This window comes from Lutra lutra, chromosome 3 (assembly GCF_902655055.1).
Source record: "Lutra lutra chromosome 3, mLutLut1.2, whole genome shotgun sequence".
In the NCBI taxonomy this organism is placed as follows: Eukaryota; Metazoa; Chordata; class Mammalia; order Carnivora; family Mustelidae; genus Lutra; species Lutra lutra.
The window spans coordinates 17312989-17340233 of record NC_062280.1 but is presented as its reverse complement, the minus strand read 5'-3'; the positions used below and the strand labels follow the sequence as shown (position 1 = coordinate 17340233).

The following is a 27245-nucleotide window of genomic DNA, read 5'->3' as shown; positions in this document are numbered from 1 at the left end:
CAAACAAAGGGCCTGCGTGCTCGTCTCCAACTTGAGTGTGTTTTTTGGGAGACTGGCATGGGATAGAGGCTTTCTCCTCATATCCTCTATCCCATGACGTTGTTGTTCAAGGGTGATCAGAACCAGACCAACCTATTCGTTCATCCCATCCTAAAACAAACAGGTGGGGAATGAAAACCAACACTCTGGTGTCTTACTGACTGAATAAAGCTTTATTTTAATGCAAAATAAAACGAGAAAAATTTATATATTCATATATAACAACATCCAAAATGTTTTCTGTGGTACAAATGGGATCATCCTAAAGAGTCTGTAAGAAATTCATTCTCCGCCCCCGTATGCCAAAATACGATTTCACATAATTTATCTTCAGAACTTATGAACAGACTTGGTGTCATAAAAGCACAGGAAAACACTAGAAGAAGTGACTGTATAAACAGTAGGGCTTGTTTTTATGTTCCAGTAGTAAACAGCACGGCAGTCCACATCGAGGAAAGAGAACACTCTCCCAGAGCCGAGTCAGGAGACAGTCTTTGGGGTTAGTTCACTCGGCACTCCAGGCTGGTGAGTTAAGCCCATCTTTAAAAGTCAGGCGCTGTGTGATTCTATTACTATTTAAGGACATGAGGGAGAAGAGAGTTTCCCTTAGAAGTAGTAGCTGCATATCAGATTCTAGGCTTATTTTAGATATCTACCTTTTATTCTCCTTTTTTTCAGAGAGGTGACTTTGTAGGGAGACTCTCCTTTCTGGGTCTCATTGTGGCATCATTTCCCACTAAGTCCGTGCAAACTGGGAGTGCAGAGAAATACTCCTGTGGCTGTTTCTGGATCCAGCTCCCTCCCGCCTAATTGTATGAAATCTGGACTTTTTGTTGCTCCTGGACTCAGAAAGCAGTAGGGTGTCTACCCAATTTAGCACCAATTTGAAGGCGGTTCACTGCGGATTTCAGAGTTTCATGCCTATGGGAATTTTATAGACACACATTCTTATCCAAACTCTGCAGATCTCTCTATCCCCCTGAAAGGCTGAAATGTTTCTCCAAAGGAAGCAAATGCTGGGGTTCTAGGTTACAGGAACAAATAATCTTTAAAGGCTGGGTCTTTATGCATATAGACTCTACACACCTTGTCAGGTGCATTTCCTTATGAAGACAGTTCAACAAGTTCAGGAGTCTTTAAAGAAAATAATGAACCACGTTTTGATTTTATTTAGTTGGTGCCACAAGAAAAGCGACACGGACGTCACACACATCCTTTATCGGGCAGCAGGCGCAGCTTGCTCTGTGGGGTGACAGCGGATCTGTGGGCCTCACCACGCTCATGATTATAAGATCTTTGCTCCCTGCTGTCCTGTGGGGTCAATGCATGTTGACCTACAAATCTAGGAATAATGAACTTCGCGGTAATTTTATTTTTCAATTTTTGTTACTCAATTATGATTTAAGAAGATGCGCCTGTCTTGGAGATTGGCTTTCATCCACTGATGCAATATCGCGGGGAAGCAATTTTCTACCAAGAGCGATATTGCCACAGTCCAATGGCACATGGGGTTAACAAGATGCAGTTTTCCTCCCTGGCAGAGGACTGAATTCTCCTGCACCTCAAAGTTTTCAATGGTCTGCTCCCTTTCCTATCTCTCCTCCTGCAGAAAGGTATAAAACAGAGCTCCTTAAAATATCTAGTGACTCCAGGCCAAAACATCCTTTCAAGGCCTCGATGACCCAGCGGTTAGATCAGGAGGCAGTGGGTACGTGTTGTTGGGCTTGCAGCTCACTGTGTCACTCTGTTCCTGGGGTTATTATATATATATATATATATATATTTTTTTTTTTTAATCTAAGTTTTTAATTTTATTTATTTGTTTGACAGACGGAGATCACAGAGAAGCAGGCAGAGAGAGAGGAGGAAGCAGGCTCCCTGCTGAGCAGAGAGCCTGATGTGGGGCTAGATCCCAGGACCCTGGGACCATGACCTGAGCCGAAGGCAGAGGCTTTAACCCACTGAGCCACCCAGGTATCCCCTGGGGTTATTATATTCTGAGCGACAAGCAAACACCTGATTGAGTCTTTCCAAGGCTATAAATTAACGGAGAACTACTTCCTGCTACTGATTCCAGCCTGGTCTTCTAAATATTCTAAACAACCTGCTCTCCTAGAGACTGGGCAAGAGTTCTGCAACTTCTGGGTGGTGACAGAGGAAGGCTGGGACACAGACATTTATAAAGCTTACCTTCGACCTGCTCTCAGTTATGGCATGGCTTGACACAGCCTCTGTCGCACATAAGGTAGCTTCTTTTGGTCAGGGTCAAATAGGGCATGCGTTATATACGTCAAGCAAGAAAAGAAGATGGTTATAATCTACTTTTTATTCACTTTAACAGTACCTTCTCATCCCTGGCTGCCCCCTAGGATTGACAAGTGTTCTATTGACTTTGTATAAACACAAAATCATGCTTCGAGCGGCTTGCCCAGAGCCTGCAAGCTGGAGGTACTGTGCTCCCAAGGTGGCCACATGGTCAAAACATGGGCATTCTTCCTACAACAGCCCCTACTCCGACATGGACAGAAATGTCCCTTTCTCGCACTGCCTCTGGCTGCCCCTCGTGTGGACTTGGACTTAATCCAGAAGGAGACTCTGGCTTGACTACATCCAATAGCCTGGAGAAATCTGGTTAAACTATGCAACAGATCGAAGAGCTGATTTTTAATGCTCCCCAACACGTTACCTTTCCCTCACTTCATCATTTTCTTCTGGAAAGTTTATTTAGTTTGAGGGGAAAGTGTCATTTAGCACGTGGAGAAGCCCCATAGCTCCCCTGCATTCCACCTCTGGGGGAGCAGGGCACAAGGCCCTCGGCCTCCTTGCGCAAACTGCAAACAGTATAAGGTGCTCGCTTACGAGAGACGGCAGATGGCCAAACCCCGCTTGACAGTCTGTTTTTAAGACGGCCATAACTAAATTGCAGTTTAGAAAATGATACCTCTTAAAGTCCAGTAAATAACAACCATTTAGGTCTAAAACCAGTGGTTGCTTCATTCCTGGTAATGCAACTCTATTTTAAATTAAAAAAAAAAAAAAAAGACTAAACTGGGTTGGATACTCTGTATATTCCATAATACTATAATTTATTAAACCCTGTCAGTCAGGGGTATTCTAATCTCAGCCACAATATGTCTACATTGAACTCAAGACTGTTTTGTTTTGTTCGGAGGGAATGGAGAAGGAGCAGCAAAGGCTTAAAGTCTAAGCGTCCCCGAACAATTCAAGCTTGCTGTTTTGCTGGTCCTCAGTCTTTTGTTGTGTGCTCATTTGGGTCAGGTTGGAAGTTTTAGAAGTCCTGCTGGAATAAGTAGAAAATCACTGCAAAGTTCAAAGGAAACATGATGGGTTTTGGAGGGAGGGGGTGTCGGCTTTTCATAGCCGCAAGACCTTCCAGTTGGAGATGCTGGCCTTGGTGTTGCCCTGATGTTTGTGACTGAAATACAGCAGATAAATAATGATCTGGTTTCACGCCTCTTTTCCTTTCCCTTCTGACTTTTTTTCCCTTTTATTTCCTTCCCCATCAAACTTTCCAGAAAGCATTTTTATCGTACGTTCTCCATTCTGGTAATCACATGCCTTCACACACACACATACACACACATGTGTGCACGCACAAACACACACACACGGTCAGTCACTGCCACCTTCCACCTCCTAGTTATCAACCCCAAAGGCCACAGTCAGCCCCTCCCTGTCCCCAGTGCAGATGGCACTATTGGACACTGATTGTGCAATGAATTGGCGTCTCCAGAGCATTGCTTCCTATGTAACCTAACCATCAGGATCTCCTTTTCCCAACTACATTTTAGCCCTCAAGTAGGAGCCTGAAAGTAGAGGCCCGGGGTTACGAAAATTACAGGCAGGAGATTTGGGGATGATTCTGAAACCTGATCTCTCAGTGGTGTTTTGCCTGGGACTTGCGGGGAAGGAAGGTGAGGACCACGGGATTTTGGGCCCTCTTTAACCTGGTCCACAGAATATATTCCTTCTGGAAGCCCTGACTGGCTTTGCACGGTTTCCCAGGACATTACTACTGCATTCATATCTTATTTTCTTCTAATATAAAAAGTAAGAAAACATAAAGTAATTCTGCCAAATGAGTGGTACCGGGAGCCTGACAAATTCTGCAAATAGGGAAATGCAGCCTTCCTCTGGGTATAAACATTTCAAGGATATCATGAGTCATGTTTGCTGTTGTTTTGTTTTCCCAATGGAAAAAAAAAAAGCTACTCATTTAAGATGCTTGTATTTGCAGCCACTCTTCAGACTTAACAGCTTTCCTAAAGGGGCTGAGCCCGAGCCTCAGAGACTGTCTCTGCGCGGCCAATTCCATGGGGCTCGTGTGCACCAGAGAGGCCCTGTGTGCAACGTCTCCATTGTTATTTGCCTGTTTAACTGCCGCTCTCACTGAACTGAACGATCCTAAACGTCTTTCGACTCTCAGGCAGTAACTGTAAGACCCCCGTCCTCCCTCTTCCTCGGGATCCCCCGCCCTCCTGTCCCCTCCTCTTTGCCTCTGGCAAGCAGTCAAGTGTTGCAACCTCGGTGAGAAAAACCCATCCATCCCATGGAGAAGTCTGAACAGGAGGAAGTCCTGAAAGTCTAGGAAGGGCAAAGGTGATGTCACACGTGTCCCTCCCTGGGCCGGGCTGAGCTTGGCGGCATTCAGCTACACGGCTGCAGTCATGGGGCTCTTCTGCCTGGGATCCTGGGCTCGGTAGGGATACTGGTCTGGGCTGCCCCCTCGGGGGCCTGGTCTACCCATTTCTGGATTGGTTGGCACTCTGTGGTGCTGAGGGGGGGAAGGTGGAACATCTTGTCGGAAGGGTCCTTTATGCTGGGGGGCTGGCGGAGGAGGGTAATACTGAGGATACCGGAGGTCTGCGACCCTCAGATCTGGGGGGCGGGGGTAGCTCCCTTTGGGAGGATGCACAGGATGAACCCCCGGGTAATATGGAAGCTCCCTTTCCTTGTAGAGCGCTCGAGGTGTGGCCGTCAGATAGTCTACGGGATCGGCTGGTCCTCCCCTGGAAAGAGAAGAACAGACACACGTCAGCAGCTACTAAGCCAGTCCAGCTGAAGACCCCATTCCTCAGCCTCCCGTGTAGTTTGGTGTGGTCACAGACTAGGCCTGGCCCATGGGGTGTGAACCGAAGTGAGGTCCGCCCTTAAAAAGAAGAGGTGGAATTGTCTTCTTCCTCCTCTCCTTCCTTTTGGCCGTGGGAGCCGCCATTTTAAACTACACGGAGGAAGCCACGTGCTGAGGAAGGTCCAATAACAAGAGGGCAAGGGCCCATGTCCTTGACACCATGGAACCCCATGTCAGCCAGGACGACTGATACTCAGATTGGTGCCCGAGAGAGAAATCTACATCTACCTGGCTTAGAACACCGTGTGTTGGCTTTCTGTGCAGTGGCCATACTGGTTTTATAAATAAACAAGGCTGACTTCAGCTCTCCTAAAGTGGGATGGCTTGACCCCCTCCTCGATACTTCCCTCCCATGACAGAACCATGTCACAGACATGGCGGTAGAAGTGTACAGGTTATTCAGGCTTATAACGTTCCCTGCTTGGTCTGTGGGGCGCTGTTGACATGAGCCATGGTCTCGGTCTAACTCTGGTTAGCTTCTCTCACATTCCCCATGTGCCCTCCCCTCTCTACAGTCTCTAGAGAAAGTCCTAAGCCAGAGCTGGGAATTAGCCACCTAGAACCTCGAGGTAAAGCAATTCTATTACCAAGCCAAGAAGCACCAGCAGGCCAGGGGCAGAGCGGGAAGAGCTGAGCCAGCACTGGGTAACGAGCAGGCGCACAGAACGGTCTGGGGCCAGAAGAAATGCTCACAGCAAGCGACCGACCCTGTCTGGATGTCTCTACGAAGACAACAAGCATCCTCTGACCCATTTGCTGAAACAGAAGCCGTCCGTCTCTAAACCGTGTACAGATGACTGCATCTTGTCTAGCCTGGGGTTAAACAGATGAGTTCTGTTTGCAGCTCTTAAAATCCCATAAACCTTCTGTGTTCATATTCGCCGCTATCATCGCCCAATCCTTCCCACTTTCTACTAGTCTCCCTTCTGTAATTTTTTAAAAGGAAAAAAAAAGCAACAATAATAATTAATGAAAAGCTCTTCAATGTCAGAATCCAAATTGGGAGAGCACTTGAAAGCAATGACAGACCTCTAAGAATACAGTGTCTGTGGTTAATCAAGCACCGTCAATGAGGGTCAAAATCACCCTGTAATCTGCAGAGTCTGATGTTAAAACGGCTCTGTAAGTTCCCCCAAATCAGTGAAGGTTTGACAGGCTCCAAGCTCGGGCTGTGGAAAGTAGCATGTGAGCACAGTCAGGAGGCTGAACGATAGCGCTCTCTTTCTACTTTTTGATGTCTTAATTGGGCTATGTATAATAATGAAAGATCCTCGAGCTTGGGATAATTTAGCTGGAGTTTTCAGATAAAAAAATTAAATTGTTTGTGTACAAGTTATTATAACATCAACTGCTGTTATTCAGTGCAGTTTGCTTTGCTCTCTTTTAAATTGTCCATGACAAATGGAGCACACACGCAAAATCGGTCACTCCAGCCCTGGGAAATAAAGGATTGGGGTTACATCTTCCCTTTCCTTTTGAATTTTATTTTTGATTTAGAAAACTTCCAGCATTCATTATCTCTTTTGTCCTAAAATATTTTAAGCTCCCCTCCTCCCCGCCCGCCATGTCTATTTCCTTTCGGTTCATGTTAGAGATTTCCGAAACATTTAAAAAAATATTCTAAACCTGTGCTTTCTCTCGAAACCCACTGAAGCTATTTCTCTGCATGAAGTGAAACATGTGGTTTTTCTGCACTCATTTTAAGCCCTTGGGATAAATCACAGACATTTGCAACACACAAACATTATCTGCCTTAAAATGAACATACAACCAACGCTCCCTCCGGACCCTCTTAGCGGGAATGTTTCCTGTTTAAAATGGAAAGAGAAAAAGGAGGAATTCCAGGCCTTGGACTTTTAGGGTCCTGGGCTCTCCGCGGAGATTTCTCTCCTTTAAAACAGAACATTATAAAAGACAGGCACACCTTGTGTTTTTTTTTATTTTTTATTTTTTTATTTTTGAAGAGACTACCCAGACCAAGTGGTGACAGGGCAGAATCCACCCTGAATGTCGCTGTGACCACACAGGTGTGGGGTGGGGTGGGGCAGCCAGTTGTTATCTCTTCTCCCACACCTCACCCCTGCGACTCCTTCACCTCTCCCAGCAAGGGACAGGCAGGCTTCTTCCCATGGGCGATTGGGAAGAACTCTGAGGGTTTTGTGGACCCATATCCTTTCCTCTGATGGGAGGTCTTACAGCTGGGAGTTTGCTTACATGTGGCAGAAACCAAGTGAGGTAGCTGTTCTTTGTCAAGAAATGAAATCATGGAAACTGTCTTTTCCCGGAGAACTCATCAAAACAGTTATTGTTTTTAATTTTTCATAGAGAAGAAAAACAATGAGCTGGCCTATGAAAACACTGTTAAGATTCAAAGAGTGATGGAAGAATTTTCCTTCTTTGATGGCGGGGGAGGGGTGCTGCTATTGTTTAGAGTAACTTTTTCCTCAAAACCCAGCATTTTTGGGTTTTGCCAGAGTGACTTCTAAGGGCAGGTGAATATTGTGTGCGTGTATATGCACACACAGAGACCCCTGGCACACACACACACAAGAATGATTTTTAAACAGGAGGAAAAAAAAAAGCCCTTCTCATTAACTTGATAGGAAAAAGAAAGAAGAATAAGGAGCTGAATATTTAGCTTTGTTGATCTTGAGTTTCCCTTTTGTATATTTGGGTGAAATTTAGTGTTTGTAGGAAAGCACAAAAACCAGTCCATTCTGGGGCCCAAGAAATGCTTATGGAAGTGACCGATGTTGCATGTTTCGGGTTACCGGTCAACTTTGAGAAATCCCGGGGCAGCTTCCTCCAGAGACTATGATGAAAACAAGGACCCGAACGGCAAATATATCAGTACTTCCAGACCCCTCATTCTGCAGGTGACCTCATGAGTTTTATTTGAATGTGTTACTAATTTTCCTAAAAAAAAGAGCACTTTTCCATTGAAAAATCTTACTCAGGAACCATATTTACCTAAGGAAGAAGGAACTAGTCTGTTTTTGTTTTCTTTATAATATACCTCTTTGAGGAAGCGATCATGAAAATATCTATACTTCCAAAATTTTGGTTATTTTTTTCACATTTTTCATTGTTTACTTTTTTCCTATTTTATTTTATTTTTTTAAAAAGATTTTATTTATTTATTTACTTGACACAGAGAGAGAGAGAGAGAGAGAGAGAGAGAGATCATAAGTAGGCAGAGAGGCAGGCAGAGGGAGAAGGGGAAGCAGGCTCCCTGCCAAGCAGAGAGCCCAATGCGGGACTCGATCCCAGGACACTGGGATCATGACCTGAGTGGAAGGCAGAGTTTTCACCCAACCAACTAAGCCACCCAGGCACCCCTTCCTATTTTATTCTTGATTAGGATCGTTTTTGGAGGCCAAAGGCTCCAGCTTTTGCTTGGAAAACTCATAGGAACTATCTCAGTTACGCAGTTTCCAATCACATAGATGAGGACAGCGGCAATAACGAATGCTAACCTTTAAGCCGAAGCATGACAAGGCTGTATGGTGTTGATATGTGAAGAAACAATAACAATCACTTTCTTTACATGAGATTTTTCTCTTTTTGCCAGCCTAGTATGTCACTGGTTTTCATTAAACAGAAAAGGGTCTGAAAACCAGACACTAAGCGGGTCAGGGAGCCAGCCCCCAGGTTCCAAGTCTTCACGCTATGGAAGGATGCAAGGCACGTGCCTACATTTGCTAAGGCAATCCTGTATGGGGAAAGGGCTCAGTATTGGAAAGACTGAGTCACTGGCAAAACTTTTTAGCTGGGAATGAGGTGGTTATACTTACTGGAATAGAAGATGGGCCATGAACAATCCTGAATACTCTTATCGGCCCCTGCTCTCTCTTCCTTCCCTCCTGGATTACAAAGAAAATCTGTTTTTTCTGCATTCATCCCAGTAGGTCATTCTCACTTCATGTGGGCGAAAGACCAGTTATGTACTAGCTAGAGCACAAACATCTTGAAAGAACTGAGTCTTATATCTGCAGTGATTGCCCTCGAAGCTCAGCACATGGCTTTGCACACCCTAGGTGCTCCATAAATGTGTGTTGAATTTGTTAATGAGGGTTTAAAGTGAAGAGAAAACCCATAAACATGCACAATGAAAGGTGGTCAGAAGTGTGGAAGGAGTGGAAATAGGTCGGTGGCTAAAAAAATAAAAGGAGGTAGCAGACTCTCACTGAGAGCCAGAGACTGGCAAAGGTCAAGGTAAGACTGGTCTCTATTTCTTCTTCCCTGTTTAATTGAGAAATAATTGACATACATCACTTTATAAGTTTAAGTTGTACAGCATGATGGTTTGATTTACAGCTATTATGAAATGATTACAATAGTTCTAGCTAACATCCATCTTCTCATATAGACATGATGAAAAGAAAAGGAAGAAGAATAAAGGGGAAAAAATTCTCCTTTTGATAAGAGCCCTTAAGATTTACACTCTTAACAGCTTTCCTATATATCATACGGCCGTGTTAGCTACAGTCATCATGTTCTACGTTACGTGTATATTACATGGTCTCTAATTTTTAAAGAAGGAAAGGGGGAAGGAAAACAAGATGGTGGGCTGAAAAAAGGGGTTGGATTGGGTCTAACAAGGAACAACTATAAACCTTATCAGGGCATAGGTTATCGTATTTGTCTCGTTTGCTCAGAACAGAAGTATCCTCTGTTGTCTTCTATAGTACTTGAAACACCGGTATGTGCTTCGTAAATCTTGGGCTCACATTTAATTGCCTTGACTTACCAGTGAGGTCAATGTGACTAAGTAGTACAGGTTAAGTATATTCATTCAAGAATCAGTTAAGGACTGTGTTTATTATCATCCGGCAAAGAAATTTTCTTTCTTTCTGTCATAAACACAATGATCTAGGAACACCGTAATGTATCCAATTAAAAATACTATTCACAGGATCTCAAATGAAGGCCTTAGGGAGAGAATATCAAAGGTGACAGCCAGGGGCAATCACCACGGTTTCAAGCACCGGGACTTGAGGATTGATGACCACGAATAAGAGGTAGAGGTGATGTCCGGTTCCCTTCTGTCACAGCACTTCCCAACTTTTTCTTTACCGGAACACACATGATGGATGGCTCTCATATAAGCCGCTCGAGCCTCAGAGAGGCAGAAGCTAGGATTATGCAAACTTCCCTACCACCTGTGGGAACACAACGCCCTTCCCTCCCACTCAAGAAAGAACAAGGCGATTCAAGGGAGTGGGAGCAACATTATTGAGGGAGAAAACTCAAGTCTGTTGTAATTTATCAAAATAAATTATTTGCAACCTTCAGTTCAGGTATCAGTAACAAATCCTTGCAATACAGAGCTGGTCATAATTCACCGACGTGTCTCCACGCCGAGCTTAAGAACCATCACTGTCTCATCCAACGAGCTCCCTTTAGGGGAAGGAATGGCCAGTGAGGTTGAAGAACAACAGGGAGAAACAACTGAGCTTGAGACACATTTAGGGACTAGAAGAGAGTCTGCTTCGAGAAGGGATACATTTAGCAGGCAAAAAAAAAGGGTACGCAGTCAAATGTGTGAAAGTCATAAAGAATTTACGAGAAGAGGCGAGTATGTCCACCTTCGGCACAAGCATGGGATTCCTCGCTCAGGGAGAAGCTTCTGAAAGGCAGAATCTTGTTCCCCTTAATTTCTGTAAAATACCCTGTGTGCTATTAGCCGCGAGCCCAAAGACAATTTCTTAACTTTTCCTAGGCAGCCTTTGTGGATTTCCTTTTTTGGTAAGAACCGGTGGTGCCCAAATCTGGGGTTCAGATGGGAGGAAGTAACATGATGGGAAACTCAGGGCGCTCCGAGAGGGACTCATACCCCTTGGCAGAAAGTCGACACCTGGCGAAGCCATCGTCCTGTCAGGCATGCCACACACACATTACTCAGCAGCTGAGCTGATGCTGACGCTTTGCAGTACAGTTCTTCTGCAAATATGGCAAAGCTAAAAGGAGATCAGCACAAAGGAACAGTATCGTGGGCACTGGAGTTGCCCGTGTGATGTAGCCAGAGAAGCTTTTAGTCTGTGTTTGGAATTCCTTCCGTGTCAGGTTTCTACTTACCAGCCCTTCACCCTTCATTCTGGCATGAAGGTGGTCACCCAGGATTAGCAGAGCCTTCTGCCATGTGTATTACGTAGCTCTGATTTCGGCGCATTTCATAGAATCATAAAATATAAAATATAACGATCATTTGATGGCCGGCATTATAGAAAGGATTTTTGGAAAGGAGAAGAAAAAAAATCTCCTTTTCATCACTCACGTTTCCCATTGCGTTATGAAGAGCAGGCTCCTACTCTTTGTTGAGAATCGGAGTGGGAAGAGAAGGATCAGGAGAGGCTTTTGGCCCTGGTTAACACCAAGGAAACGTTTGCGAAGAAAATGAAGGTGGAACGATAATGACTCAGGGCTCAGAAGACATGTCTAAAACTGCTTAAGACAGTCACGTCGATCGCCCACATTTAATGCCTTTTTTGTGTCTTTTTCAACAGTGACTATAAACACAAGAGTTTAGTTATATCCCAACTGTTTGTGCCATCCCATCCCATGAAGATGGGATCTGATGCAACCCTGTGGCAGATGTTATCTGGAAAAGGGTCCCTAAGAGTGTTTCATCCTACCCCATCAGATGACGGGAGGTATTCCCTAAAAACGGTCCTGCCCAAATAATTTCCTTTATGAGGGGGTGTGACTTGCTAGTGGGTGCCTAGGACCATCAGAAAGAGCTGCACAAAAGCAGAGGTGGAGAAGGAAGCCCGTGGAAAGCCAGACTGTTGTGAGTGGCCACGAAGAAGTCATGAAATCCATCTGAGCAATGGCTGCATATAATCACCCCATGGTCTTTTTAACCACGGGAGAGGTTTTATCTAAAGAGAATGGCAACCAAAGGAACAGATTGTCCTCACTTGTTAGGCTACTCAAATCGTCTCTCTCTTTCTATTGTAACAGTAGCCTCCGAGTTTCATTATCCAAACGCTGAGGATTTCATCCGATTGTCATGCAAGAGACAACGGTGCGATTTCAAGGTCAGACTTGGAGGGCCAACAGGTTCAAGAGTGTAGGGTCCGGAATTCTAAAGATAGTTTCGCCCGCCCTTTAGGAGATATCCAGTTTCCTGTCCACAGTCACTGCCTGGAGAAAGGACATTCTGGTGGGAAAAAACACACTGTTCATGAGGGTGGCTTTTTCTTGATCAATTTAGATTGTATCTATTTTCAGAGTCGTACATGCGATTTTTGGATAAGATATTCATGTATCTTATCCGCAGCTGATCAGATATTCGTATCACTGCTACACCTTCACCTGCCCCGGTTCCTCTGCCACTGACTTCTAAAGCCTGGGCAAGAGGGAGATTTGGGGTATAAACCTCCAGCAGTCTTAGGTCATCAGAATCCCTCTTCACTAAGGGCAAGGACCACAGTGAAGAGTCCATGTTCTCTGTGAGTGTGTGTGTGTGTGTGTGTGTGTATAAGGGCTTCTTTCTGTATCATTTCATTGAGACCCCAGGGAACCCTGCCACCGCGATTCTCTTCCCCTGCAATTCAGAAGCGGAAACAGAAGTGCTGAGGACAGTGCTCCTACCGTCCTTGAGGAGCTCAGGAATAAGTTTCTGAAGCTTGATTTAGAATCAGAGAGAGCTGAAGCCACTGGAGCCCTTTCCTGAAGGCCTCCAGCAGGTCCGGTTCCATCCCAAGCATTTTCTCCGTGTTTGTTCCTTTCAACAGCTCTACAAGGTATGTACTATTATTATCCCTGGCGTGCAGGTGAGGCAGCTAAAGAACAGAGAGGTGAAGCAACCTGACCAAGGTCACACAGGAAGTAGCAGGGCCCAGATTCAAGGCCAGGCAGACTGGTCCAGAGACTGCATGCTTAAACACTAAGCTTGTCTGCGCAGCCTCTAACCTCTCTTGTGTCTCGCTGCCCACAGTGTGCCCAAGGGAGGCTGGTGAGAGTAATCACAGACCTTCTGCTGACACTGGCTGGAGAACAGTGGGTGAGTAAGAAGTGGTTGAGTGTGGAGAGGAGTCTGGAGCCTGGTCATGGAGGACCATAATGCCAGAGGTGGTGTTGAGGGGCATGAGGAGTGTGATTTGCATTCAGTAGGGTTTGGAGCAGGGGAGTGATGTGAATTACCCGTGGGATGGGTGGCATGACTCCCCTTGGAGGCTCTTTAGACACCTCAAACCTTACAGGTACAAAAGTAAAGAATGACCTCCCCCACATCTGCGGACCCTCCAGTGGTCCCTTCGGAGAATGACAACCTACACAGTCAACTATGCCAGAAATGGAAGCTCCTCCCTGTCCTGCCCTCTCCAGCCAGACACTGGGTTCTGGAGAATGTTCTCCTAAGTATTCTTGGCTGTCCATTCTCACTGCTCAGCCTTATTCTAAGCTCCGATCCCCTCTCAGGTGGACGAGCAATAGTATGTTAGGACGAGCAGACTGGCAGGCGGAGACGTGCCAGCTTCGCCAGAGAGCCGTTCCCCTTCGTTGAGCCAGGTGCACGTGAGTCCAACAGGCAGTTGGATTTTGTGACCAACAAACCAGTTGCCATCAACTATGAAGCAATTTTGAGCACATCGTACTGACTCTCAAACGAAAACACGGCACAGCTTGCAAAGACAGGCGAGATCAGTTTTGTTTTGGGGACTGTGGGATCATTTACATTTTTTGGATGGGACACTCTCAGATTTGAATTCTGACAGTGGGGAAGAATTTTTTTGCTTATACCTGAATACAAGTTCTGCTGTAAGCTTCCCCCTCCCTTAATATCAAGTCACCTTTTCTCTCAGATTTATAAGACTAAGTGAGGTTTATATAACATATTTCATAGAACTCTGGGTTCACTTTCTGCCCTAAGAAATGAGCATGTTAGGATTAGTACTTATGGATGGACCAGGCACCAATATAAAGATGAGGAGAGCTGGGTTTGCTTTTAGGCAGGAAGGACGGGAGCTCAGGCCTTCTACACCCTGTCTTGATTTCCTCTCCGTACAGGCTTCCTGTGAAAAGGGCTTTCCTCATCCTGCTCTCAACAGCAACCCGAGCTTCTCGGTCCCACCCTCCATGGGAGAGGGCACACCGAAGCAGGTATAGCCTGGACCCAGAGCTCCACTCGGGAGAGTCTGGATTTTGGTGATGGATTCAGCCACAATCATACTTGGGTACATTTTGGAAATTCATAGCCTCACCATTTCCCTGACACCCAGCACCAAGGCTATGGGCCCATTCTCCAATTTCCACTGGGTTAAATGGAAGCGCTTTTGGCCGCTCAGTAGCAATTGCGATGTGGGTACTGAAGAGCCTCATGACAATTTTCACCAAACTGCAGAGGGTAATTCTGGGCCTCCCTCTCCTGCTCTGTGCTAAGCAGGTGCCAGAGCCCGAGGCTGGGCCTGGTGGGTAAGCAGGCGGCTCGGCCCTGGGCCCCCATTCATTCAACCTGTCTGGAGCCCAGCTAATTATGTGGCCAAGAGTTTTGGAGATGACACCAGCGTGACAGGTTTTCTAGAATATCACCTTCTATTCAGCTTTCATTTTTGCAGATGAAATGGATTTACAGCACAAAGGTTGCTGAACTGTATGGTCGAAATGATTTGCAACAAATAATGAAAGTTATTAAGAGACTCAGGTGTCGATGGCTAGTGCTGAGCTCGCCTGGCTGGCCTTGGTCTCTCCATCCTCGGACTGATCATTACATGGCTGGGAAAGACTGGTTATTAATGTCATTACAAGCCTTTTCCTTTCAAATCTCCTTTTATTGAAATCCGAGCATTCTTTGTTATTTCTCTTTCTGCAGTCCTAGAGCCCAACTGTCAGCCCAGCTTCGGCGGATTCCACGCTTGCCTTTGATGCTGGTAAAATTGGGCAGCTAGCAAATCAAGGCTCATCACAGCTCACACTGATTGGGGCTATGAAATTACTCAGCTCTCATCATGACTCTGTCTTCATCCTCCTTCTCCTCCTCTTCTTCTTTTTGTGTCTCCAGTGTTCTTGTACAGTTACTGTCCTGAGCCCTTCCACAAGTGCCCCCACGCCCCCGCCTCCACTCCTTTTAGCGAACTAATATGTGGGTCCAGAGCCGCTGATGAGTGCTTTTAAAAAAGACAGAGCAAGACAAGCTTTTATTGTGAGTGAGCTCCTTCAGATGTTATTTCAACTTACATTTGTTCTCTAACTCCCTGATTTATTGATTTAGTCCTTGAGCAATCCGAAGAAAACCGTAAATTCACCCCGGCTTCCATTTCTCTGAGGGCTGCCTCAATCTCGGCCGTATTCGGTGCCGGGGCACGTACCAGATGAAGTCACTCCCCCCCTGTTTTGGCACATGCCTCCTATTACCAGCGTGACGGCAACCTCGTTGCTTAGAATCGGTCACGAAGCTGAAGCTTTAATAATTTAAATAAAAGCTTATCATAGAAAAGCAAATATTTACTTGTTTGAATCGTCTAATTTAAAGAAATTAATTAAAAGTAAATTCCAAAGTGATTTAAGACTAAAGAGCCATTACCAAATAAAATGGTATTTACCATTTGCCCTGCGCCAGCTTGTTTCCAAGCTTCGGGAAAGACAGGATTCCAGGATCTACCTTTGCTGTCATGGACCTCAAGCCTTCAGGCTTGCCGGCCTTTTAGGAACTAGATCTCTTTTGCTGTGGGGGTGGGAGGTGCTCTCAGGATGCACCTCAGGGTGGTGGGGAGAGCGGGGGACTCCAAGAGAGGGATTGGGCTTGGACTGGGAAAGGCCCCTCACAGAAATACGATCCAGGTGCCTGGACTTCTCCTGAACCTCAGTGACCTCGGACATAAAATGGGGAGAGCTGGGCTGCCTTTCCTCCCCTTGCAGAAACTGAGTAAGAACAAACAGACCAATTACACTGAGATCCTCAATACTTGTTGAGCTTGAAGTCACACTCAGTCATTTTTACAAGAAAGAAAACTACATCTTCTATAGGGAGCTTAAAGTAAATGTCTAAAGACCTAGAATGAGCAAGTAAATAAATTCGTAAGCAAATCTAAAATTTATGACGGAGTGCAAACGGACCCTCTGTGTCCCACTCCACATTAATATGCATTGGTGTAGGAAACGCTCCAACAGACATTGCGAATTATAAGTCATTATAATGAATATATATATGAACATATAAATAATAATATATATACACACACCACATATATTCATACATTATGTATGTTCAATGTTCTTATACAGCATATATATATATGTATATATACATATATATATGGAGGGGGGGCTCACATTTAAAAAAAAATTCAGCTAGTTGCTGACATTGGAACATTGAGGACTTTCACATAAAAATTCAGCTTCCCTGTTTTTCTTTAAACTCAGGCCTTGCCTTCCTTTAAGATGATACTCAGTTGGAGCCAGCCCGGAGGTCGGGCTTAGCCCCCTCAGGCTCTCCTCCTGCAGCCTTTTTTCTCCTTGAAGGCTCCCACCTGCCCCTCTAGCTGTTCCCGCTGCAGTCCCTCCCCCTCCCCCTTTTCTGCATCACCCATCCGGGTCACAGCCTCCACCGGACAGGTGTATGTTATCCAAATTCCCCACTTTAAAGAACACAACTGTCGTGGGAAGTACATGGACATGTCTATTACCATACATGGTCCACCTGTAAATCGTGAAAAGGAAGTTCTCCATCAAGAGCTCTGTGTAAGGGAGAGCGGCAGCGTGGAAAACCCGCCCGGGGTGGGAACTGCAAAGACTGAGTCAGATCCCAGGGGGCTTCAGACAAGTCATTTTACTTTCCTAGACCTTATCTTCAACTCTGTAAAACGGATAGGTGCCCTCCCGGTGATGCACCCGGGTTACAATTTCAGGACCCTTCCAGGAAACCACACAGGCTCCAGTCCAAACTGACCCAAGGTCACAGCGCTGCATTTCAGCCTGACCTCTGCTTGTGACCCTGGCTGGACCTCTTCACTTATCTGTGCCTTGGTTTCTCCATCTGTAAAGCAATATGTGCTTTTCTTCTCACAGGAGAGAGTGCAATGATATGAGTGAAAGCAAACTGGACGAAACTTGGGCTGAAAAGAATCTAAGATCTTAGGTGACACTGGTGTCTCAAAGGTTATGGGTATGAAGGGAAGCTTGCTTTTAATGGGATTTCTGGATCAGAATTTGCGCTCCCCACAAGAGGCATTATGCAGATATCGTCCTGGCCCGCAAGGCGAGACTGGGCAAACCCCTGTCAGAGGAATACCAGGACTCAGGTAAAGAAAGGGGAGGTGTGTCCCCCTCCTGAAAAAGCCTGGACTCTAACTTATATCCTTGCTCTGTGCATTTTATGAGGAAAGTCTGTAGTTAACTGTTATCAGGTGGTTAAGCGAGTTGATGAGGTGTAAACTAGCCCTTTAATTGTTTTATTTACAACCTACTTAGCCCGTTCTAACATCTCACTGGGGGACTCGACTCGCTACTTAGTTGATTCAGTTAAGTGAGGTAAAACCAGGATCAGAAAAATACCTGCTGGATTTTAGCAATTTTGCAGCCATTTGTAAGCAAGTGTGCAGCACACTCGGTAGTTGTTTAAAGTAAAGTATCATCATCATCACAACAACAACAACAAATGGAGTAAATTGTTAATTACCTTCATCACCATCATTAAAAAAATAAAACCCTGGAAAATCAAGATTGTGGAAAATAACTAAATTTAAATCCAGTTGTTCCTCTCCGGGTACTATTTCTCATAGAAAGAAATAGCTTCAGGGGAAAATTTCATTTGTCAGGGATAGGCACTCAGAATTGCTTTCAGAAGCCAAATGCTTACTTAAAAAATAATCCTCTTATCGTTCTTCTGTAATTCTAAATCTGGACAGACAAAACTCGTAAGGTTAACCTAGCCCAGAGGGCCGTCTTCCAAGTTGATTGGTGACCGTGCTCTATGTTCGAACCCCCCAAACGTCCAGCACCCACAGAAATGTCCAGCACCCACACACACCTTTCTGTGGTGTCCCAGTGTCTCTTGTCTGGGATCTTAACCAACTAGCTGAGGGGACAAAGAAACAGATGAAAGACAGCTCAGGGCACATATGCTCCACGCTGAGGAAGTGCCTTGGGATGCCAGCTGTAGCACAGGCTTCTGATGAGCCACTGCATTAGAGGAGTCTGGAAGAAGAGCTGGGCATGAGCGACAGAGAGATGGGGACGGGGAGAGAGGATGATCCTCTTTGATGACCAGAGGTAGCTGGAAAACTGCAGGTGCTGGGCAGAAAACACTCAGAGGCCAAGAAAGTGCTCTTGTTTTTAAGAGTCAAATCTGACCTGTTCCAGCCATCATTTCTTCCTGACCCCTTATGTCTGAATCAGATGTCCCCCTTGTAGACTTCTTGAGCAGCGTCAGTAATGCTAGAAAATCAAGTCATGGTTGATTTAAATGTATATGGTAAGATTACATAAGGCCACGGAAAATCTTGAATATAGTGCAGACTTTATGCTTGCTTAGGGAAGTTCTGCCTCTATGAATTGCTAGCCACTATAACTGATGACCTGTTTTCTTATTTGTCCCCCAGTAGACTTTGAGCTTCGTGATGGTAAGTACTATTATTGGGTTCATTGTTGACTTCCCAGTGCCTGGAACATGATAAGCCCTCACTGTGATATTTAGTACACGAGATTCTCTGATGATCCCTGGGGTGGAAAAAGGGTCCTCTTTTCTTTAAACTGAGAAAAAAAAAATCATGCCCCTTTGAATTTCAGCCTTGTATGTTTCCCTGCAGCTGGCATCTTGCTTGTTGTCTGGTGACCAAACACTCGTCTGGACACCAGCTTTCGCAAATGGGTTTCCGTTGTGCTGGTGGGCTCAGCTTCTTTTTTTTTTTTTTTTAATTTATTTGACAGAGAGAGATCACAGTAGACAGAGAGGCAGGCAGAGAGAGAGAGAGAGAAGCAGGCTCCCCGCTGAGCAGAGAGGTGGGCTCAGCTTCTTTATGGTCAACAAGAGCACTGCTCTTGGAGTCAAAACTCCTGGGTTCGAGTTCTGGCTCACCACTGACTTTGAGTGGGAAATGTCAACATTTATTTTCTTCACTCAACAGTGGGGATTATAATGCCAAGCCCTCAGGGTGGTTCTCGGAAGATCAATCATTAGAGGCGTGTGGAAAGCATGGTGTGACGGACAAAAGCCCTGTTCCCTTGTGAGATATTGTAAGTATTATTATTACCGCCTTCACCTACTCCAGGCCTGAGGTTGTGCCCTGCCCATTAAAATCCTTCAGGGAATGAGGTCCTAGCCCTGAATCTTAATGTCCAGGCTGGGTGTCTTCATTTGCTGCCACCTTCCTAATGCCAGTAGAGCCTTTGTCTTCGGTCTTTTACCATCTTTCAGGTGTGCTCCTTTTTGATTGTTGGGATCTTGAATTTTTGTCCAAACTGGATAGACTTCTAGGTGTCTTCTGGCTGCCATCACCAGCCCTCCTGCTTTATCTTCTTCTGCTGGGGTCTCTCCTGATCTCCTCTATCTCCAGGGATGTCTGTGTTCAGGTCTCAGCTAACTTTGAGCTGGGGAGCCTTGACCATCGACACAGATCCCGCTATGGGCATCCAGAGATGCAACAGCAGGGCACTTACGTGCTTATAGCTCTGGCCTTTCCTGTAGAGGACATGTGATGTTAGGACAGTTGCTTATCCTCTGTAATATAGTCCCAGTTTCTTCATGTATGAAGTTGGAATAGTAAGGGTGACCTGCCTCGCTGGCTAGTCAGGGGAGCTAAGTTAGAAAATGCACTGGAAAGCACTGGGCACTGTACCTGGGCGTGGTAAGCGATTGGTAAAGGTTGGCTATTATTATCGCTGTTATTCTTCGCTCTTCTCCAAGTTTTTATCTCTTGTTCCTGATTCCACATCTTACATGCTTTTCTCAGTCTTCCAAATACTCAAATATGTCTAGAGGCCTTTTTCTCTCTAAAAATCTGCTTTCTCCAGATGGAAATGAGGCAAGTTATCACCACTTTCCCAAAACTTATGGACTATGTTCATTAAAAGAAGATACAAAATACATGGAAACATCTACTCTCTAAACAGTTGCTCTTTTCTGTGTAGTCTTGGTTTTACCCCTATGTCTAATCATTACTTATTAGTGTGTCCACATTAATGCCATCTTTGGAAAGTCGCTGGAGGACTTGGATTGGGGGCTGTTCACGTCTTTGAGAAGGACCAACATAAGCACATAGGCAAGCCACAAAGTGAATTATAGACACATGCACCCAAAGCCAAAGGAAGCTGGGCCGCAGCCAAAAGACCATCAAGCATGGTCTTGAAAGAGACATAATATCCTCCATCTCTCCTGTCCTTTTCTTTAATATCAGATTATTTAGATGGATGAAATACTGGATTGTATTTACTTGAGGAACCATTCCTGAAGCCTGTGGGTTAGATGACAAGCAGATCCAGAAGTAGAGAATGGTTTGGTGCATTGGTCTGATGGATAATTTTTTAGGGGTTTAGCACTCATTCTTCCTTTTACGAGTGTGTAACAAGAGCTTCTACTTTTCTCTTTCATCCTTGATGCTACCTTTCCTTTTTCCTTTGTCATCACAGTTGGGACAGAAGGAAGTTGCTGGTTTTTCCTACTTTGAATCAATTCCATCTTATCCTGGTGATAGTAATCTCTTCTTTTGAGGATCATTCCATGCCTGCTCCCAGTCCGTGTGGTTTAGGTGGAGTGACTCCAGAGGTCGTATGTAACTGAGGCCTGGCCAGTAGAACATTCCACCCTCTGGCTACAGTGATCAAGTACATAATCTGATCTCAGCCACCTGGGACAATTCTAGGACTTCCTTTGGATATGTTGAAATATGAGATTCCCTTTCTTAAGGGAGTGGCTGAGAAGACAGGAAGATAAGCTTGGTGCTTTGGGCAGCTGTCTGGACCCCACGGTGGGTGAGTTTGCCTGGGAATGGAGCTAATGCAGAAGAAAGCAGAGTCAAGAGATGGGGAGAAGGATACCAGCTCCTGATGGCAGTCTGAGTTTCCAGGTAGCTGTAGCTGAAGATAAGTCTACTCTTGGACTTTTTGGTTATATTTGCTAGTAGATTTTTTTTTCCATCTTGTATAGAGAGGAGTATCTGAATACTTAATCTAGAGGGAGACCAATGGCCAATAATGCTTAACCTATTGTTTGTGTGTGGAGGAGGGCACCTGATGGTATAAACACACATTCTACAGGATAACATACTTTGAAAGGGCAGATGGCCATTCACTTTAGAAGCCACCTGGGGAGGGAAAAGCTTCCTTGTAGCTCATGTTGCCTCAGCTTGGCACAGTTCCCAACATCTTCAGGGTGGAGAAGGTGAAAAGCAAAAGGTCTAGAATAATTCCCTCTTTAAACTCCAATAAAGAAGGTGTTAGGTGGGTAAAGAGAAGAACCATGCAGCATGGGAGGTTGCCTGATGGATTTTTGGTCCTGGGCAAACTTCCTGTAGACTTTGATGCCTGTGTCTATGATAAACGGTCATAACTCCATGTGCAATTAAGTTAGTCTATTTCTGAGAAAGTGAATAAGCCCAAACTCTCGTCCTCTACCAATTATCCAGTAGGCAACAACAATGAGTGTGCAAATAATTAGCAATTAGTTGTACAAATCTAACACATGCCAGGAAAGTTCCTGCCTGCTCAGACCCACAGGGTTAATAAAAAGGGAGAAACCAAAATGACTTCCCCATTGTCTCGATTCCTTTCTCCCTGCTTCTCTCCTTCCTTCCAGCCAAAGAAATATGCAGCCTTTGTTAGTTCCTCATCTCTGTCCATGTTCTCTGCTCACATACACCATGGGAGAGAGGGCTGGATCTTCAGTTGCTTTGGGAAAGGAGGTCTGGAGAGCCCGGTGAGATTTTCATCTCATCCTATGTCATACTGATTTTATGAATAGGGTAATAAGGTTCACAGCGTTCATTTAAGTGGCAAACAGACTACTGCACTGCCTGGGAATGTGGAAACTCAAGCCAGACTAGCTTGAGTCCTCTCCTGTGCCTTAGAAAGTACGGTGAAGTCAAGCATGCCAGGTGTCTCTGAGAGTTGGGAGTTTGCCAGGGACCAGCAAGGGCCACGGCAGTGGAAGATCTCCCCAGAGCTTGAGCTCTGCCATGACCTGGGAGTAAAGCCCAGAAAAAAATGGGCCTCTCTTTTCACTTCTTTTCCCCCTCAAATTTACTGAGATATAATTTACATACAAGAAATGTGACCATTTCAAGGGTTCAGTTCCACGAGGCTTTATAAATGGACACCATGAACCACCCTCAGAATCAAGGATATGGGTGGCTCTTTTACTTTGTTCAACTGCTCCTTTTTCCTTACCAACTCTTAAACTGAACATTCCACAACTCCACAGAAGACAGAAAGAAAACCCCACACTTGAAAAATTCATGGCTTGTCTGGAAAAACTCCAATAACTCATGTCTGATAAAAATTGCTGAATGTATTAAAATAAAGTCAAGGTCCAGGCAGGTAATGAAAATGCAAAATTTGAGTTTTGAAAAGAATTCTCTGGGATAAATAAACCATTCAGACCTGAAACATGGAAAAACGGGCCATGGCGTCTCAATCGCAATTACTCTATGGCTTTATGTACCACTGTCTGTAGAAAACTTTCTCTTAATGACAAAAATACAAATTACTGAAAAAGAATTTGCTTTTAATGAAAGAATTCTCATGCCTCAATTAGAAAACCTACAAAATTTAATACCAAGGGAAAATTTCCACTTAAATTCAGTATGGTTGACAAAGGAGAACTGTCCTTTCTGACATCTTCACAGTGAAATGTCTGGAATTTTCCCCCCTAAGTTGTAAATTCTTTCTTATGTTTTGCCTCCCCCCCTCCACCTTTAAATTTAGCTGAATGACTATGTGCCAGGTACTATGCAGGGCTGATGATAGTGGTGCCAAGGCAGGACCCTGCCCATAAGGAGCCTGTGGCCTTTGCTTTCTATATCTTAAATCCACTCCCATTTTCATCTCACTTCTTGGGGGGGGGGGTGTCTGTTGCTCTTTGCCAAGCATGGCTAGAAATGGGAAACTGGGAAAAGAGAGAAGAGCAGAGAAAAGGAAAAGAAAAGAAGTGTCTTAACTATTTTTCATGTGATGAAGACTAAGAATTCTATTTCTTTTGCCCACCATTCCCTCATTTATTTGCCCACCATTTGTCATGACTAGGGGTCATAGCACAAATAGATTCTAAAAACCCAAGTCAACAAAAAGCAAAAAACCCAAGGATAACCCAGTACCTGAACTTCTGCCTTAAACACAGAGCTCTCTCTCAGCAGCTCTACCTATGTTAGGAAAAGAGAAAGCCACAGAGAGAAGTTAAAGTCAATGCCAATACAGTGAGGTACCAGAAGCTTCCAATGATTGCTGCCTTTCTTACATGTCAGAAATTTGGAGAAGAAAATACACTGTTTCTGATGGCTGTGGTATTATTATTCAGAACACTGGAGCAGTGGTTTATTCAGTATACATAGCATGACAGTCAGCCACCAACTCTAAATCTGGTTATATTCTTGTGCTGATTGTGAATCCTTTTCTTTTTGTAGCTTCTTCATGAAAACACTAAGACGTAAACCCAAATCTGTACCACAAATATAATTATGGTTTATAAAGAAATTAATTAATAAGAATAGACATTTATTTCTTGACCAGTGACATCTGTGATTTTCCAAGATGCAATGACTCATTCAGATATCACCACTGGCTCTTTTAGACCCATGATTTCTCTATTAGCATCTTAGGCTGGACTCCACATGGCACCTGATAGTCATGTAGGTCTTCTGGTTAACTGCGGTTAAGAATGTGGCTCCTGGGGCACCTGGGTGGATTAAAGCCTCTGCCTTCAGCTCAGGTCATGATCCCAGTGTTCTGGGATCGAGCTCCACATCGGGCTCTCTGCTTAGCAGAGAGCCTGCTTCCTCCTCTCTCTCTCCCTCTCTGCCTGCCTCTCTGCCTGCTTGTGATCTCTGTCAAATAAATAAATAAAATCTTAAAAAAAAAAAAAAAAGAATGTGGCTCCCGAGACACCAATGTGAGATTTTCTTCTTGAGACCGAAGGATGAAAGTGGGTGTGCTGATGTGGAAGCTCACTTCTGTTGGCTTCATGGAAGAAAGGTTCAAGAACTTTATAATACAGGCTGTTACCAGAAATTAAAATAGATGAAGGGTACATCCTTATAACTGTGAGTATATATTTGGTTCTTAGGATTTCCCTCTCTCTGCTTGTATTTCCCATCTGTTCTTCTATGCTATCTTCTTTATTCACTAGAGCATTTAGCATATAAATCATAATTGTTTTAAATTCCCAGTCGGATAATTCTAACATCCCTGCCTGGTCTGGTTCTGCTTGTTCTATCTCTCCAAATTATGATTTTTGTTTTGTTTTGTTTTCTGGTTTTTGCCTTTTAGTATGCCTTGTAGTTTCTTCTTGCTAACTAGACATGATATCCGGAGTACAAGGAATGTGGTGGTGAGGTGTGGGGGAGGGAGCATTCTATCGTCCTGTGATAAGGTCTCAGTTTTTTAGCGAGCCTATGCTTCTGGCTTGTGAACTTCCCAAGTGTTTCTCAGTTCGTTTCTCCCTACTTAGGTGAAACAGGGCCAGAGTGGCCTGAAGTTGAGTATTTCCCTTCTCCAATATGGAAAGCTAGAACCTGTTTGGTTCCTGTTTCCCTTTCCTCAGGTCAGTTAGGTTCTGACAATACCCTTAGCAGGGTAGGCTTTGTTAACTAGTTTCCTCTGAGGGTATGGTTTGTTAACAAGAACAGAGTACTCCAGTGTATTTCAAGATGGGCCCTTTCCTTCTCTCACTGCTGGAGACACAAGGGCATCCCCCTTCCTTATTTGCTATGGGGACTTGGTTGAGCTCCTGGACGCAAATCTCACAGTGCTGTGGGCCTTCCTATGAGTGGGTCCACCTGGAGTATATAACTCTCAGAGTTGTCCCCACTGAGCCTCCAGCAATTCATTAATTACAGGTCAGGTTTTTCCTACCCCAGCACTGGGCCTTGCAGTGGTTTTTCTTGAGTCTCTGTTCCTATAAGCCAAGACTTTTTGTATTTGCCTGTCTGTCTCTTCAATCTTTGGGGCAGTGGTTTGCCCTGTGTCCTCACCTCTCTGGCAGATCCAAGAAGAACTGTTGATTTTTTTTTTAAAGATTTTTATTTATTTATTTGACAGACAGAGATCACAAGTAGGCAGAGAGGCAGGCAGAGAGAGAGGGGGAAGCAGGCTCCCCGCTGAGCAGAGAGCCCCATGCAGGGCTCAATCCCAGGACCCTGAGATCATGACCCGAGCCGAAGGCAGATGTTTTAACCCACTGAGCCACCCAGGCGCCCCAGAACTGTTGATCTTTTAGTCTTTTTAGCTTTTTACTTGTTAGGATAAAGTTATGACTTCCAAGCTCTTTACATGCAGAACCAGAAATTAGAAGTCTCCCCCTTGTATTTGATATCAAAGTTTGCAACTTGTGAAAACTTCTTGTTTCTTTTCCTCCTCTTCTGACTCTTCTCTTCCTTCTCCTCCTCCTCCTCTCCCTCTCCCCCTCCTTTTAAAAATAAGAAAGTATAGAGATATTTGACTAGAAACTTGCAAATCCTTTTGCACAACAGCAAGTGTATCATACCATGCCAGTCACCTCTGGTGCTACGTTGTCTCCAATAACTAGGCAGCAAATAAGGTGGAAAGAGTTAAGTAGAGAAAAATTTTGACTTAAAATAAATAAAATGGTGAATTGAAACCATTTTTATCCTTACAGAAAACTCCTAAAGAAATTATATATTTTTGTGTAAATCTCAAGTCTACATAGAAGGAGTGTTAATGATAGGAAGGAGAACATTTCCATTGTGCCTTTAAACCAAAGAAAGGAAGACAAATCATATGGGATGAAGTGTCTGAAATGAAGAAAATTCTTCAGTCATCTTTCACCAAACCTCCTTGGATACTATAATAGAATAATAGCCTTCCACATAAAAGAATTATGGTAAGTTGACATTAGGTTGAGCTGCAATCCAATCAAAATGGAAGAAGTTCTGAGCCAAGACGGTCATAGAGGTTCCGAAAGATGACAACTAATGTGTGTTTTGATACTCTCTTCCTCCTATTCAGCCTGCAGTAACTTGAACTGAGAATTGGCTTTTTATGGAGATTTATTACAATAGCATTGCCATTCAAGAATAGGCAGCCATCATCATAAATAAAGAGCAGACACACAGGGATGTGAAGATCCAAGACAGAGAATTTGTCAAGGTGGGTAAATCACAAACTTACTTATATTGCAAATAAATACACAGGACTAAAGCCATCACTCATTAGAGGAAAATCTTGTCTTCTATCCCCCAAAAAACTAAGTCAAACTGCCCCTTGTTCAAGGAACCTTGGTCATCCTAGAAACTGAGGCCGTCCCTCTGTGTTAGGGCACACACAGGCCACTCTGATGAAGAACAGGTGTGGATTTCCTTGAGCACAGGCTCTGCTGTGGCCTGAAGGGTGATCCTTACGATCAACAGTGCTGAGAAGGCTAGCCTTTCTGCAAGAGACCACAAAGCTACTCCAATCTACTACAAAGCCCTTTGTGAAATACAAGCAGAGAAAGACAGCGGACTCCTTGCTCCCTGCATTTGCCTTAAAGTCCAAGAGGCAGAGCCCAAGTGCCTCCCCATGTTTCCTCTGGACATTGAAATCTGTGTAAGTGAACGTGTTTCCATGTCCAGCTTTGTTGTTTCAGCTGTTCTGAGAGCTGGGGATATCCATTACACCCTGCCCTGAGACGCTGACCTGCAGAACGGCTCCAGGTTCCTCTGACTGCTCCGCATTTCAATAAATGCCTGCCCTGAGTCTTCCTGAGGCCACCACTCTGGCCTGCTCATCCCCACTAAGTGATTCATTAGGTTGGATTAACCCTTTAAACACTACTATTTACCAAAAGGTCCCTGGGGCTTCTCACACACTCCATCATTTTTAGCCATTATAAACAGCCGGTCCCAGCAGGGCAGAATCCACTTTAAGGCTACTCAGGTCGACAATGTGGGTTTTGTTAGCCCCAATT

General features: G+C 44.6%; 1 protein-coding gene across 3 annotated transcripts in view; it reads right to left on the bottom strand.

Annotated features, from left to right (window-relative positions):
• Positions 1-3192: 3192 nt before the first annotated feature.
• The window catches only part of PARD3B (par-3 family cell polarity regulator beta), a 1059813-nt gene continuing 1035760 nt past the window's right edge, over positions 3193-27245 (bottom strand). For all 3 annotated transcript variants that reach the window (XM_047720837.1, XM_047720838.1, XM_047720839.1), the window contains one exon: positions 3193-5069. In XM_047720837.1, the coding sequence (XP_047576793.1) occupies positions 4712-5069 (358 nt within the window). In that variant the 3' untranslated portion in view covers positions 3193-4711. The remainder of the gene's footprint in view (positions 5070-27245) is intronic.